The 15966-nt window shown below is 48.6% G+C and overlaps 2 protein-coding genes across 3 annotated transcripts; both read left to right on the top strand.

Moving 5' to 3' along the window:
• Positions 1-787: 787 nt before the first annotated feature.
• On the top strand, positions 788-7090 carry LOC101157662 (zona pellucida sperm-binding protein 4). Its single transcript, XM_023959842.1, has 13 exons — positions 788-1228; positions 2710-2796; positions 2857-2961; positions 3042-3320; positions 3398-3516; positions 3595-3913; positions 3982-4095; positions 4175-4347; positions 5161-5258; positions 6284-6420; positions 6494-6674; positions 6742-6877; positions 6955-7090. Exons 1-13 carry the CDS (start codon positions 1039-1041, stop codon positions 7060-7062), a joined length of 2046 nt encoding a protein of 681 aa, XP_023815610.1. The 5' UTR covers positions 788-1038; the 3' UTR covers positions 7063-7090.
• A 1277-nt stretch (positions 7091-8367) lies between these two features.
• On the top strand, positions 8368-13741 carry cndp2 (carnosine dipeptidase 2). 2 transcript variants are annotated; one of them, XM_004084643.4, is made up of 12 exons: positions 8368-8473; positions 8891-8961; positions 9037-9180; positions 9246-9408; positions 10390-10478; positions 11691-11891; positions 11962-12046; positions 12114-12274; positions 12343-12507; positions 12777-12918; positions 13165-13312; positions 13399-13741. In XM_004084643.4, the coding sequence occupies exons 2-12, from the start codon at positions 8902-8904 to the stop codon at positions 13463-13465; spliced, it is 1425 nt and encodes a 474-aa protein (XP_004084691.1). In that variant the 5' UTR covers positions 8368-8473; positions 8891-8901; the 3' UTR covers positions 13466-13741. The 2 variants fall into 2 exon arrangements, with proteins under 2 accessions (XP_004084691.1, XP_020555724.1); XM_020700065.2 differs by lacking the exon at positions 8368-8473 and having other exon boundaries at positions 8831-8961.
• Positions 13742-15966: the final 2225 nt, after the last annotated feature.

The raw sequence follows: 15966 nt of genomic DNA, 5'->3' as shown, positions 1-15966 counted from the left end.
GCCTTAAAGCTTCATGAGGCTTCTGCTCCTCCCTAAAGTTTCATGAGGCTTCTGCTCCTCCCTAAAGCTTCATGAGGCTTCTGCTCCTCCCTAAAGCTTCATGAGGCTTCTGCTCCTCCCTAAAGCTTCATGAGGCTTCTGCTCCCATCCCTAAATCTTCATGAGGCTTCTGCTCCCATCCCTAAATCTTCATGAGGCTTCTGCTCCTCCCTAAAGCTTCATGAGGCTTCTGCTCCTCCCTAAAGCTTCACGAGGCTTCTGCTCCCATCCCTAAATCTTCATGAGGCTTCTGCTCCTCCCTAAAGTTTCATGAGGCTTCTGCTCCTCCCTAAAGCTTCATGAGGCTTCTGCTCCTCCCTAAAGCTTCATGAGGCTTCTGCTCCTCCCTAAAGCTTCATGAGGCTCCTGCTCCTCCCTAAAGCTTCATGAGGCTCCTGCTCCTCCCTAAAGCTTCATGAGGCTTCTGCTCCTCCCTAAAGCTTCATGAGGCTTCTGCTCCTCCCTAAAGCTTCATGAGGCTTCTGCTCCTCCCTAAAGCTTCATGAGGCTTCTGCTCCTCCCTAAAGCTTCATGAGGCTTCTGCTCCTCCCTAAAGCTTCATGAGGCTTCTGCTCCTCCCTAAAGCTTCATGAGGCTTCTGCTCCTCCCTAAAGCTTCATGAGGCTTCTGCTCCTCCCTAAAGTTTCATGAGGCTTCTGCTCCTCCCTAAAGCTTCATGAGGCTTCTGCTCCTCCCTAAAGCTTCATGAGGCTTCTGCTCCTCCCTAAAGCTTCATGAGGCTTCTGCTCCCATCCCTTCTTTCATCTTTATGCTTCAGAACAATCACAGGTAGACATTAGGAAGAACACAGGTGTGTTTTATGACAGAAAACTCATCCATTTTATCAACGATCAGACCAGAAGATGCTCCAAAGGACTTTTTTCTCCTGAAACCATATATGAAGCTTCAATGGATCCATTTTGGGAGAGGGAGGTTTTCTACAGGTGTGTTGGTGCCATTAAGGGCCTCCAGGTGTCCAATTAAGGTCCACCAATCAGCATGGAGGAAGCCCCGCCCACGAGCCGGCCGTCCAGGGAAGAGCCGCAGCTTCCGGCCGTCCGGAGGCCGATGGCGGGGCGGGGAGCGCGGCTGCGGGCGCTCGTGAGCGGGACGCTGCTCCTGCTTCTTCCGGTTCGGGGGTTCGAGCAGCCTAACGGAGGATGGAACGAACCATTCAACCTGACCGCAGGTGAACCCGCAAACCCGCGATTTAGCTTCAAAAAAGCACCAAAGGGAAAACTGAACTGAAAATCAACGACATTTAAAATGTAGAATTGGTTTAAATACTTTAACGACGGAAAAAGCCCGGGAGAATAAATGGGATCTCCCGTGAGTCTGCGCAGCTGAAGGAGGGACTTGATTGGTGGAAGAGCCGCTCCTGAAAATCCGGTTTTTGTGGCATTTTTCTGATGATGAAAACAAAATGAAGCTTTGACATTTGTGAGTATTTCTTTATTTAAATGGTTGTGAATCAGGATCAGGTGAGGGAAGCTGTAGATGTGACGTCAGACCTACAGCAGCAGCACTGAGCTTCCTGCTCTGCTCCATTCTGATCATCCACCTGCAGACACATCCATGAACGTCTTGGTTTTCCAGTCTGGATCCAGTCCGGATGGATAGCTCACCAGTGTGTAAACAGAGGGGTAATGGGAAGTGGGGTCGGGCTCACACCACTCAGAGGTGAATTTCTACTGAATTCCTGTCACTCTGCAGAAAATATTTCCTGGAAAAGGACAGGTTTTTGGTTAAAAACAGCCTCATCGTCTTGAAAAGACCACTGGGATGGCTTTGGATCAGGACAGGATGGGAGCGGGACCTTAGAACCCCACAACGGAACTGGCAGCAGTCGGCGTTAAACGGTTTCCTCAGGTCCCATTCCGGACGTTTCCAGCGGCGCCCATAGAACGAGCAGCTGTTGATGGCGTCTTCACAGGTCAGAGTGGAGGTTGGAGCTCAACCGAAACCTTAGAAATGGCCTTTTTGTTCTGTTCTACCTGCTGCTAAGGGTTTGGAATGATTCCACCAAGGCTGCTGTTCACTATAGTAGAATAAGACTTTTACATTTAGAGTTTGACATCAAATGCGTTTGGTCAAGGATACACTAAGAAGATTGAACATAAACAGGAGAGTCTTGTCTTTTTTGCATTAAGAGACATTTTCCATGTATTTGATATTCTTTCTACACACAATGTAGTCATGTTGTGGTAATAAATACAGAGTTTGTTCAAACGTGACATTTTTGAACTGTTTATTGTGGGTCAGTTCCACATCCACAAGTGTTAACGGTCTGATCTACAGCTTTGTTTGAGTTCAAATCCTTTTACAGAACATTAGAAGACATGAACTCTGAGAGCTGCACCAACATTTCATGGAGTTCAGCAAAATGCTGGAAACCTGTTCATGCTTCTGGCTAATGTGCAGGTTAGACTGCAGGGTTCTGTCTCGCGTTTGGTTCTAATAAAGGTTCTTTAAGCAGAAACCAGTGAGGGTCAGGAATGGAGAGCATCAGATTTGAGGGGACTGGTTTTCCTGCAGGCCTTTCAGTTGCAGGGCGGTTCATCGCCTCCATTGTCCTCCAGCTGAAGACCATCATGATGATCAAAGCTCTGACACGAGCTTCTGCTGATGTTCTCCTCTGGGGATGTTCTGACCATCTCTCCTGTCTTGCAGCTGATGACTACATTGACTATGATGATTACATTGATGAGGGAGTGGAAGGCATGGCCGTCAGTGAAGGTGGACTCCAGGAAGCTGAAGGTATTTCTGTTGGGAGGAGTTTTTGAATCTGTCCCAACCTCTGACAGAATTCTTCTCCAGATTCAAATGTCGCCTTTGATGATTACAAAGACGGCATTTTCCATGGAGTTGAAGGCGCTGCCGTCACTGCAGCTTCTCCAGAAGATGTCCTTCTGGAAGCTGAAGGTAGAGGACGGATCTTCTTGAGCTGGTGTCACAGTCTGTCCTGTAAAACAAAGAACATGAGAAACACCGTCTTCCTCCAGGTGACGATGCCGACCACGACGACTATGAAGACGAGACTCTCGAAGACGCTAAAGAAATCTCTGAATCTTGGGATCCTTTTGGTGCCCGGAAGGGTGCGGTAGTGTCCGAGCGGCTCGACTCCAAAGGCAGTGAGTACGCCGTGTTGTTTGTGGCTGCCCATCCCAAGGACTGGACAGGCTGTACTACGTCGAGTTTGGATGGGCTGTACGTGACGTGTCCCAACGATGGATTCAGGATCACCTTCCCACCAGGCCTGCTGACCGAAGTTCAAGTAGTGGGTATGACCCTGGCGTCGTAGTCTTCTTGTTTTCTCATCGGTTTTCTCCGTTTTACAACAACTTTAGTTTGTTTTCAGGTACAACAAACATGTCTGCCCAGCAGGCTCCAGAGTACTGCAGGTATCGCATGGACCACGTCAACAACACCTTGACTCTACCCTTTACTGGGTGTCACGTTAAAGAGGAAGACGATGATGTATGTTATCGTAAAGTTGTCACCTCTGTTGGCTAAACGTTTGTGTGCCTGGAACTCACACCGGTCCACACATTTCAGGTTTACATCCTGCAGCTGTTTGTCAACACATCAAGTCAAGCTGAAGAGTTCCGTGTATTTTGTGTAGAAAGTTCAAAGTTTGTATCGGGGCAGCTTCCACGCGTGTCCGCCAGTGACCCAAACTGCAAAAAAAGGACCATGCCAGCCAAACCTCCGAAATGCTTTCCCCAAAGTACGGTGTCGGCGCCATCAGTGCCGTACAATCCAAGCCACGCCAAATCCAGAGGAAGCCTTCAGCGAAGCAGTGCCCCAGGAGCTGCCAAGCCCCCAAAGAGTCTCCACAGAACCGCTGCACCAGCGACACCACCCAGTCCGCTCAGTGAGTCCGAGCCGCATTCCCCGGTGCAGCTGAAGGTCCGGTCTCTGAATGTTCTTTACGGCCTCCAGACTGTGCCGTTGGCGTTAAAGAGAGGATACCGTGTGGTCCGTCTGGAGCGTCTGCCTCCATGTGTAGGAAGAGCGGCTGTTGCTCGGATGGTTCCTGCTACTACCCTCTGGACGGTAAGACGGCGGTAAACGCTTCCACGCTAGTGTCCAACGTACACCAATGCCAACATTCCTGTCCTTTTGGTCCCTTTAGAATGCACCGCAGACCGACACTTTGTGTTTGCCATTCGTCAGCACAGCGCCTCCGTTCCTGTGGAGCCCAGGAGCCTGTTTTTCCCCGGAGAACCGCTTTGTAAGCCGACCATCGTCAACCAAGAGGTCGCAGTTTTTAAGGTCAAGTTTACGGACTGTGGAGCTCATTCTTACGTAAGTTTGTGTTCAGAGGAAACCTTTGGTTCTTGATCTATGATGACATTTGGTCTGTTTAGCCTGCTCAGTGGAGGAGTGGTTAGCACGCTCACTGGACACTGGGAAGGTCTTGGTTTGAATCCCGGTGGGGTTTTATTCTAAGTGTAGTTTCCGTGTTCTCCTGGTTTCCCCCCACATTCTAAAAACATGCTTCACAGGTTCAGTAGTGTCTCTAAAATGTCCCACAGGTGAGTCTGTAGCCCTGGGACAGACTGGCTTACCTGTCCAGGATTGAAACCCCGCCTTCACTCAACAGTTGCCCGAATAGGCTCCAGCAACCCCGTGACCCCTAAAGGGATTCAGTGAGGATATGAAAATGTATAAGAAACATTTCATATGAACCCAGATTTAATGTCAAGTTTTTTTGTTTCCAAATCTTTTCTTTTTTTGTCTCTTCCTTAAAATCAGAAATCAACAGTAATTTGGGTAAAAATGTGTTTAGTTTCATGTGAAGAAATGAAACTAACATTTCATTTGTGTTTGATGTTAAGTTAGGACCTTAAAGAATGACTGGCCTTCATCTACAGCACATCTGTCCCTCTGTGTGTAAAGTTTGGACGTTTTAAACTCTCCTCTGAATGAATGTGTGTCTGAAGTGTTAAAACTGCTTTCTCAGCCCTTTCTTCACCACATGGTCACTTTTTACAAACGTCGGTCACTTCCTGCATCCGTCGCGGCGGATCCTTGTTCTAGGTGGATGTCAGCCTCTATTTTTGTCTCATCCAGGATCTCCACACTTCATCGTACCTCAGTGGATTTTTGTTTTAACAGGAACATGGTGACATGGAGATCCACCAACTTGAAGTGCACACTGTGGTGCAACCTCTGACCTTAAAGTACGGCAAAGTTACAAGAAGTGACCCGCTCAGGTCAGTGCAACGGAACTCAACTTTATTTATAAAGCACTTTAAGCAGAACAAGGTTCACCAAAGTGCTGAACAACACAAAACTGAATAAAAGCACATGACAATATAAAGCATAAAACACATAAAATAGGTCCGGATTCCAACTCAGTTAAAAGCCAAAGTGAAAAAATATGTTTTAAGAGCAGATTTAAAAATACTAAGTGAGTCTATCTGTCTGAGGTACAGGGGCAATTCCTTCCAGATTTGTGGTCTGAAGACCGAGAAGGCTCGGTCACCTCTCCGTTTTCTCCTGGTCTTCGAGACGACCAGCTGTGTCTGATTTGTTGACCTAAGGGAGCGGGGGGGAGTGTACACCTGAATCAGGTCAGACAGATATTTTGGAGCGAGTCCATGGAGACATTTAAAAAAAAATAGGAGAATTTTAAAATCAATGCGTAAGCGAACTGGGAGCCAATGAAGAGATGCTAAAATGGGAGTGATATGTTCTTGTTTCCATGTACCAGTTAGAAGACGGACAGCAGCATTTTGGACTAACTGCAAACGAGCAAGTCATTTCTGGGAAAGCCCAACATAGAGAGCATTACAGTAGTCCAAACGAGGTGAAATAAAAGCATGGATTAAAATCTCAAAGTCATAACGAGAAAGGAGAGGTTTAACCTTGGCCAAAGTTTGGTCAAAGTTCTAGAGAAAGAAAAATACAAATGTAGAGCTTAAAATGACCAACATGTGCAGTAAAGTCTAAAGTGATGTCTAGAATCCTCAAAGGAGAAGTTATCCTTTGTGGTTTTGGTCCCTGTGTTGTGGGGCCTGACTGGGTCCGGCTGAGTCCGGCTGAGTCCGGCTGGGTCCGGCTGGGTCCGGCTGAGTCCGGCTGAGTCCGGCTGGGTCCGGCTGGGTCCGGCTGGGTCCGCCCGAGTCCGGCTGGGTCCGGCCGAGTCCGGCTGGGTCCGCCCGAGTCCGGCTGGGTCCGCCCGAGTCCGGCTGCGTCCGGCCGAGTCCGGCTGGTAACTTTTCTGCTGGTTTTCCAGATTCTTGGTTGAGTGTCGCTTCAGCAAACCCAGCGCCGCTCAGCAGTCGGTGAGCAGACCCGGCTTCACGCTGTCTTCCTCACCTTCATCGGTCGTCTCAGGTGATCGTCATTCTGTCCAGCTAAGAATCGCTAAAGGTCAGATTCTCTTCAGGTCATCCATGTTTTTCAAGGATTAGACAGACTGAATGAATTGGACATTTTTCTCTAGATCACACCTATTCCAGCTATTTCTCCGCCTCCCATCAGCCTTTGCGTTTCCTCCTTGGCCATCCCGTGTATCTGGAGTTGAGGTTGCGGTCTCCTCCTCATCCGGACGCCGTCATTCTTGTGAACTACTGCCTGGCTCGTCCTCGCTCGGCCACAAACGGCATGGTTCTGGTCTATGAAAGGTAGGCGTGGCTTCCTCGCTCCGTCCCTCCGTCGGTTCTGACTCTGCGCCTGGGTTTGTGGTTCCAGATGCTCCAATCCCGACGATCCATCCGTGTCCGTCCTTAAAGTGAAGGACTTTCCTGACAGCTGCCATCAGAGACGCTTTGTGGTGGACGCGTTCCGGTCCATGTCTCTGAAGACAGACGTGTTCTTGAATGAAGAGGTGAGCCGATGCGTGTTCCTGACCGTGACGCAGAAAGCCACGTCTGCTGACGACTGCAGGACGCCGTCCCTCTGCAGATCTACTTCCTGTGCTCCACAGACGTCTGTGACCCCAACCAGCGGTCGTGTGAGGAGCGCTGCTTGGATGGACGCCTGGATCAGCAAACCCCAGAAACCTGGAGATGAAAATAAAGAGCAAACGTGTGAAAATGTTCTGAGACGTTGTTCTTGCTGGGGAACAGAACGGGACCTTCCAGGTTGCTTTAGGTTCTGTGACCTTTAGTCTCCTGTAAACATCAGAAAGTTTCAGGCGAGGAAGAAGACAAAAGACGGAACAAAAATGATTCTGAAGTCTGAAAGTTTCTAAACCGCATAAGTTCATCTTTATTAGTCATGATTATTCATCACTGGAAGTTCTTTCTGCTCTTGACGAGTAAACGAGAAGAACATCAGCTGGAACCAGACGGGTTCTGAAAGTGGAGGGTCATTCAGGGTCGAGTACAAGTACCGCTCTACTGTAATCGAGTACAATTTAAACAAGGAAAAGAATCCCAGTAAATCAGACGGCGTTTCCTTCTGTGGAGCTTTTCTTTCTTTTATATTTTTTCTTTTCTTTTCCTTCTGTGGAGCTTTTCTTTATTTTATATTTTTTCTTTTCTTTTCCTTCTGTGGAGCTTTTCTTTTAATATTTTCCTTCTCTCCTACCAAACTGCCCCGTCACCCACTAACTGCCCCGTCACCCACAAACTGCCCCGTCACCCACCAACTGCCCCGTCACCCACCAACTGCCCCGTCACCCACCAACTGCCCCGTCACCCACTAACTGCCCCGTCACCCACCAACTGCCCCGTCACCCACCAACTGCCCCGTCACCCACCAACTGCCCCGTCACCCACCAACTGCCCCGTCACCCACCAACTGCCCCGTCACCCACCAACTGCCCCGTCACCCACCAACTGCCCCGTCACCCACCAACTGCCCCGTCACCCACCAACTGCCCCGTCACCCACCAACTGCCCCGTCACCCACCAACTGCCCCGTCACTTCATGGTCTGCATCCTGCCAACGACCACTAGAGTTGCCGCACCGCCACTTATCTTTGCCTTTTCAGTCGTGGTCCATACAATAATTAGAATGAGAATAAAAGAGCAGTCTGACACTCAAGGACTTACTGTTAAACACATTCTTAGCTCTGCATAGAAACCTGATTATTTTGCTAACATGTGTTTTCCATGTCAGTCCATCATCCGTTACAGTCCACTGTCATGGGGACAGACAGCCGACTGTCTTGGGTTTAATGATGCATCAGTGGTTCTGTTATCAACACGTGTGCTGGATCTCCATCCACAGATCTGTTCACTACATACGGTAACAAAAACACTTCAACTTCTGCGGGTAAGAAAATTCAACACAAACTGGTCCTTATCTGACTCATCTGGTAGGTGACCCCCCCCACTGGAGGTCACCAGAGAGAGAGAGCGGGGGCAAAGAGAGAGAGAGAGAGAGACAGCACCGCTTTAAGCAGCGGGGACCGGAAGCGGCGGTCTAACCGGAAGTTGAATTGATCTTGAACGGTTCGGCTTCATCAGCAGCTCAGGTGAGTCTCTGCAGCTTTTAGCGGGTTAAAACTCTCCCCATGTTGGGTTTCAGACCCGCAGTGACGTTTCGGAGGATTTTCCAGTTTTTCTGTAAAACTTTAAAAAAGAAAAGCGGTTCTGGCAGAAACGTTTATTCTGCTTTTGCTCGATAATCTGGAATAATCTGTCAGACTCCATCCGGACGTTTGTCCTCCAGAGAAACTCCTGCAGGTTGAGGCTGAACTTTTGTCCGGATCGCTTAAAACTTTTATTCGTGGACATTTGGACCGGAACTCCCGCGCAAGCTCGTGCTGTCACGCGCCGCGTGCGTGACGGAGCTGCAGACGCAGCGTCAGCAGGTTTGCGGGAGGGAGGTGCGGTTTGTTCCGCGCAGACAGTTCAGAGCTCAGATCCAAAGTTGTGCTCCGAACCCGCAGCTCCGGCGGCCATGGCTCATCTCCAGGCTCTGTTCCAGCATGTGGACCAGAACCAGGACACCTACGTTCAGGTAGGATCCTCTGCCGGTTCCGTCCCAGCCTAGTCAGGACCGGTTCAGGACGGGTTCTGCATCATGTGGTTCCAGCGCCTGGCAGACTGGGTGTCCGTCCAGAGCGTCTCGGCTTGGCCCGAGAAGCGAGGAGAAATCCGGAGGATGATGGAGATGGCGGCCAAGGACATCGAGAGGCTGGGGGGGACCGTGGAGCTGGTGGACGTGGGCACCCAGAAGGTGGGTGTTGTCCAGCAGACGTCCCCCACGTCCCTCCGTAGCTCACCGCTGTCCTCTCACCCCAGCTGTCTTCAGGGGAGCTCCTCCCGCTGCCCCCCATCATCCTGGGCTCTCTGGGCTCGGACCCGGCCAAGAAGACGGTCTGCATCTACGGCCACCTGGACGTCCAGCCGGCCAGCGTGGAGGACGGCTGGGACACGGAGCCCTTCACGCTGGTGGAGAGAGACGGTAACTTGGCTCCTGATCTTGCAGGTGTGAGGAACCCGATCCGGGACCTTTCTGTCTGCAGAGGCCAAAGTGTCGGTGGTTACGGGTCCCTCTGCAGGTCTCAGGTCTCAGACTAGACCCGGCGTGCTTCCCGCTGCGCGTCTCCGTCTCACTTTCTGTTGACGGACGCATCTCCACTCTGATAGTTGCTGGAGGTCGAGGTCTCCAGTGGACTGACGTCTCAGACCGTGGGGGTTTCAGGGTGGAGCTGGTCTCGCTGCACGCCGCGCTGCTGCTGGGGTGCAGCGGTAAACCGTTTACCAGCAGATTACAGATTTTATGACCGCTGCAGATCCACATCAACCTGAGCTGCAACCACCTTTGGACCCGCGGCCGCAGCACGTTTCCTAAGAAAGGTGGTTGTTTCAGGCCTTAGTCCCAGCCGTCCTGACAGGTGGACACGGGCTGGTCAAAGGTCAAACCTGTCCGGGACACACAGGCGGGGCATCGCTCCGTGACCCGCTTTTGTAAGGGTGAGGACGCCGTACGCAGCGTCACCTGTCCGTCATGAGCGCGTGACACTTCCATTATCCTTAGGAATGCTTCACCAGACACCTCCCCTACGCAGGACAATGGTACGTCCCATGAGGAGACACACCTGTGCTCCCCTTAAGGTGCGGCCGCTCCTCTCTACGAGCCAAACACCGGCAGAACCAGAACGGGTCACCCCCTCCCCCCCAGAACAGGTCATGTGACTAAGGCTTTGTGATGAAGGTGGACTTCTGCTTGGATTCGGTTTCAGGGATGTTGGTGGAGTCACCGCTAACCTCAGCAGACGATCAGCTGATCTCACTTCCTAAACGCTTCTGCGCCGTCAGCTGTGGAGCGCCGTCAGCTGTGGAGCGCCGTCAGCACCGGCGCCTCCTCGCTCTGTGGAGCTGATGGTTGATGAGGAGGGTGGAACGTCTTCCTCCTGAAGTGATGGTTTCTGTGTCTTTAAAGGAAAGCTGTATGGAAGAGGATCCACTGATGACAAAGGCCCGGTTCTGGCCTGGCTGAACTGCATCGAGGCCTACCAGAAGATCAAGCAGGTGCTCGTCTTCCTCACTCTGGCTCGTCTTCCTCTGCTTACTGTCAGGATAACAATGTAGAAGTGCTCTGTCATGCGTGATCCGCACACTTCCTGACAGAATCACTGTCATCAGTGAATAATGATCTGATCAGAAACACAGAATTGTCACAACTAGTCAGATGTTTTTTTAATTCTCTAGTAAACATGCTTAACATTTTATATGTTTGTTATTGTTTCTCTTTTGGGATAAACCAATACCTGTGCCGTGTTACCTGGGAGCGTCTGAACCGCCCTAATCCAGTTTAGGTTCTGGCCTCCGGTCCAAAGACAGAATTCTGACGGAGGAAAAAGTTCAGGAAGTTTTATTTTGAAAACTGCATTTTGTTCTCATTAGTGGCGGGAAAATCGCATCATGTGACGCGTCAGAGTTTGAAGGTTTGCACACAAACACACATTTACAAACACACACACATGTACACATTCACACACACATGTACAAACACACACACACATGTACAAACACACACACACATGTACAAACACACACACACATGTACAAACACACACACACATGTACAAACACACACACATGTACACACACACACACATGTACAGATTCACACACACATGTACAGATTCACACACACATGCACACACACACATTTACAAACACACACAAATGTACACACACGTAAATGTACACACACGTAAATGTACACACACACATGTACAAACACACACAAGTGTACACACACACAAGTGTACACACACACAAAATGTACACACACACACAAATGTACACACACACAAAAATGTACACACACACACAAATGTACAAAGACACACACATGTACACACACGCGTACAAACACACACACACATGTACAGATTCACACACACATGTACAGATTCACACACACATGTACAAACACACACAAATGTACACACACACACACAAATGCACACACACACACACAAATGCACACACACACACACAAATGCACACACACACACCCACTAATGCTTAAATACATCTGCATGAAGGAGCTCGTGTGATTCTTCGGGCCCGGTTCTGGTTCTGTAGTCCGGGTTAGGGTCCGGCTCGCTTCCTGCTCTCCGTCTGTAACTCAAACTGAACTTGGGTTTAGTCCGGAACCTTCTTGGTCGGATACGATGAGATCCTGAAGAAAACAGACGGAGACCTTGAGGTTTCTCTGGACGTGTGTTGCAGGAACTTCCCATCAACATCAAGTTCTGCCTGGAGGGCATGGAGGAGTCCGGATCAGAAGGTCTGGATGAGCTGGTGTTCTCTCAGAAAGACTCCTTCCTGAAGGACGTGGACTACGTCTGCATCTCTGACAACTACTGGCTGGGGAAGACCAAGCCCTGCATCACCTACGGCCTGAGAGGGATCTGCTACTTCTTCATGGAGGTTGGAGCTTTCAGCACTAAATCCTGCTTCCTGCTGCAGCTTCAACCCCTGTTTGCTCTTGAACCCCCAGGTGGAAGGCAGTGACAAGGACCTGCACTCAGGGGTGTTTGGTGGCTCCGTTCATGAGGCCATGACCGACCTGATCGCACTGATGGGTACGGAACGCCCAAAGCGCTGTTTTGACGTCTAGCAGATGCAGTTTCAGTGTCTTTGTCTTTAAAGGCTCCCTGGTTGACAAAAAAGGGAAGATTCTGGTTCCTGGGATCCACGATGGCGTTGCTCCTCTGACCAAAGAGGAGGAGGAGCTCTACGGGGCCATCGAGTTTGACTTGGAGGAATACAGCAAGGATGTGGGAGTCAGGAAGCTGCTCCATAAAACCAAAGTAAGGACGGACCTGCAGTTAAAACTCTAACGAGGTGTGATGTCATCAAGGAGCCCTTCTCTGTCCAGGAGGAGATCCTCATGCACCGCTGGAGATACCCCTCTCTGTCTCTCCACGGGATTGAAGGAGCCTTCTCCGACGTCGGAGCAAAGACCGTCATTCCTCGCAAAGTTACTGGCAAGTTCTCCATTCGTCTGGTTCCGGACATGGACCCAAAGGTCGTGGAGAAACAGGTAAATGTGCTGCCGGTTCCTTTGACCAGAAAAGGAATCAGTGATGGAAAAGTTCACCAACAGTTTAGTCCTAAATCCTGAAAAAGCTAAAGTCCTGGATGTGAATGTGTCCATTTGTATCTGGAAAGATCTGCCGGTGAAAGTCCTGGACACAGAAAACACGTTTCCATCTGCACTTCAATGCCTTTGTCTTCATTTGATCCAGACGCCTGCAGCTGGAAATGTCAGAACAAAGTTTCAGGAACTCCTGTTTTCTTTTCCCCCTTGAGGTGATCGACTACGTGCAGAAGAAGTTTCAGGAACTGGAGAGCCCCAACAAGCTGAACGTGTACAGCGGCCATGGAGCCAAAGCCTGGGTCTCTGACTTCAACCACCCGCACTACATGGCGGGTCGCAAGGCTATGAAGACGGGTGAGAATGCAGAAGAGCGCCGGCTGGTCCTTGAACGCACCGGCCCTCTTAACCTACACATTATGAGCCGTGGGGTTCATACACTGAAGCTTTCAGGCTTCAAAGCGTCTCCAACGCTGTTCCTGTGGGGCTCCTGCTGCAAAAGCCCCACAGGAACAGCGTCACAGATGCATGCTGGGACTTCCTGCTCCTACGGGAGCATTCCAGGTGTGATCATCTCTGTGGTTCTGGTTCTGTTCTGTTCAGTGTTTGGCGTTGAGCCGGACTTGACCCGTGAAGGCGGGAGCATCCCGGTGACCCTGACCTTCCAGGAGGCGACGGGCCGGAACGTCATGCTGCTGCCTTTAGGCTCGTCCGACGACGGAGCGCACTCCCAAAACGAAAAGATCAACAGGTTGGATTCCCCGCCCCGCCCATGAGCACGTTTCAGGAAAGGCCCGGTCTCTTTACGCTGAAGTGGACTCGTCTCTGGTCTTGCAGATCAAACTACGTTGAGGGCATCAAGATGCTGGGGGCGTACTTCCACGAGGTCTCCCAGCTGGAATGAGCTGATGCGACATCTCTGTTTCCATCGGTCCCAATCGACTCTTCAGGGATGAACAACTTCTTCTGTGATTCTGCTGATTAAGGCAGTTTGGATGTCAGGAATGGGGATAAAAACTGCTTTACCTGATTTCTGTTTCAGTTAGTTTACCGCTTTGAGATCCAGACAGAAACTGTGAAGGACAGTCACAGCACTTTCTACACCAATCATTCACATCTCCATGTAAACGAGAAATGTCTACCAATAAAGGGATTCCTAAAGTTTGGTGGTTTATACAGTAAAAGCTTCTCTTTGATGGTTTTTCACCACAGAGAACCTCGGGGATTCAGGACGTTTTTATTTGGGTTAGTGAATAAGATTGTAATAAAAATTGAAATGCCATAATGTCATGCTGGTGGAAGCCAAACAATACATGCTTCCAAAGTAAAGAAAAGGAGAGAGCAAACGAGACAAAACTATGGAGAAAAGGTGGAAATAGATGAGAACCTGTTTCAGGTGAAAGTTACAGAAGGTTCCCAATGTGTCACCATTGAAAAGGTTCTGCAGGGAACAATCTGGGTAGAGTTTATAAGATTGTATTCTGGAAGGAAGATGGTGGTTCGGGAACAGCCAGACCCTTTTCATCGTCTACTTATTGTTTCCAATAATGAAGAACACAAAGTCACAGCATTTCCCAAAGACGTGCTCCAATGTCTGGGATTTTTCCAACAGCCAAAGAGAACGATTGAAAGGGAAAGGATCAAATCTAGGTCTTTGCTTCAATAACATACATCATCCAGGAGAAACGGTAGCATGTTCTGCAGGACTAATATGGATGTTCTGAAGGATTTCTATAGAACCGAACAGGTGACCATTGGTTCAACCAGAGTAATATCACTTTAGAAGCACGAACCGAGATCTGCAGAGAAAATCTTTGTTGTTCCAGATCAAATCCACTGAGGAGAGAAGTTGATGGTAGATGAGAAACCATGAGAGGAAAGCCTGGCGGGGAAATAATCTGAATTACAAAGTAGAAAAGGTTCAGACCACCAAGTTGGGAAATGATATGAAGTGTGGGATTATGTTCCATATGGAGAAACGTGGGATCCACTCAGTTTGAAAGTGTTTTTAGTAAAGGAGAGACGGTTTAAACCCTCATGTTCATATGTTTTTCTTTAGGGTAATACTATTAATCCTTCAGCAACTGTTTTCTTTCTTTATTCTAGTATCTTCCACCATTTTCTGGAGCTGAACTCCTACAGTTTTCAGCTATTTCAACCGTTCAACCATTCAAATGTTCAGCTCTTTCATATTTTTCCAGCTTTGACTTTTGTTTCTTCAGTTCAAATCGTTCAACTTTTCCAGATATTCCAGGATTTCTGCCTCCATTGAAATATATGGGGAATCCTTGGAGCAGAAGCTCGCTGGTTTGATTCCCGGCTCTGGCATTTTTCCAAACATAACTATTTTGTTATTGAGCTGTTTTCATTTTATTTATGGTCAACTTTGATCATTTCTTTCTTTTGATTTTTATTTTTTGTGCCAATTATGAGCCTTTAAGTTTCATTTTCATTCAGCAATACAGCTTTAAATCCCACTTTTCTTCTGGAAATGCAGCTCCTAGTTTTATTAAGGTGTACATTGTTTTTCCATTTCAAGTTGAAGATGAATTGATGAATGTTTTTATAGATGTTCCAAAGGCAGAGCAGCACGCGTTAAGTGGAACATTCCCTCTGCTGATCAGAATGTGACCTCACAGAGGAAGATCTCCATTGGTGGATTTTCTTCTTTGTTTTTTTGCAGTAAGGGTTGAGAGTCAGGGAACATCTTCCTGTTGACTTTCAGCCATCGTCAAACCTAGATCCACAATGTTGGATTTAACTGGGATATTTTCTATTTTGTCCTCAGAACAGTTGTCAACAGTTCACGATAGTTTAGATTGAAAGTAAGAGCAGATGCTTTGGAAGAGCCTGTCTTTACATTGATTGTTAGAGAAATTTCTGACTCAAAAAGAAGGCTGGGTCATCTGCCAGCAACTGTTAGACCTTTGAAACAGACCAGAGGTTGACCTTCCCACAGGAAGAAAAAGGGAGAACTGTGGCATCCTTGACGAATTCCTCTAAAAATGTTCAATCTAGGTGACGAAGCACCCTTTAGTTTGATGGGGCGATCGAAATTCTAATATTAGGCTTAACTGCTGAGTTAAAGAAAGGTCCAAAGCCAAATTTTCCAAGAGAACAAAAGACAGATTGATGCTCAGCTGTGGAAAGCTTTATAGAGATCTAAAAATGAAATAAAGCCATCGTCTTCAGTGAGTTCAGAGTGATCTCAGGTATCCAAAGCAAGCCTAATATTTGTAATGAGTCTGTTTTTCATTGAGTTTCATCCATTATGGAGTCTAATACTGATTTAATCTTCTGTCAAGAATTGCAGCACAGATGTTGTAGTTGTTATGGAGGAGACTGAGTGAATGGCAGTCGTCAATGAGCCCTAATCCTGTTGTGGTTCAGGAATGAGCCTTGTGT

The sequence above is a fragment of the Oryzias latipes genome, chromosome 11, assembly GCF_002234675.1.
Source record: "Oryzias latipes chromosome 11, ASM223467v1".
In the NCBI taxonomy this organism is placed as follows: Eukaryota; Metazoa; Chordata; class Actinopteri; order Beloniformes; family Adrianichthyidae; genus Oryzias; species Oryzias latipes.
Note: the sequence above shows the minus strand (reverse complement) of the source record. Positions and strands in the feature narration are given on the sequence as shown.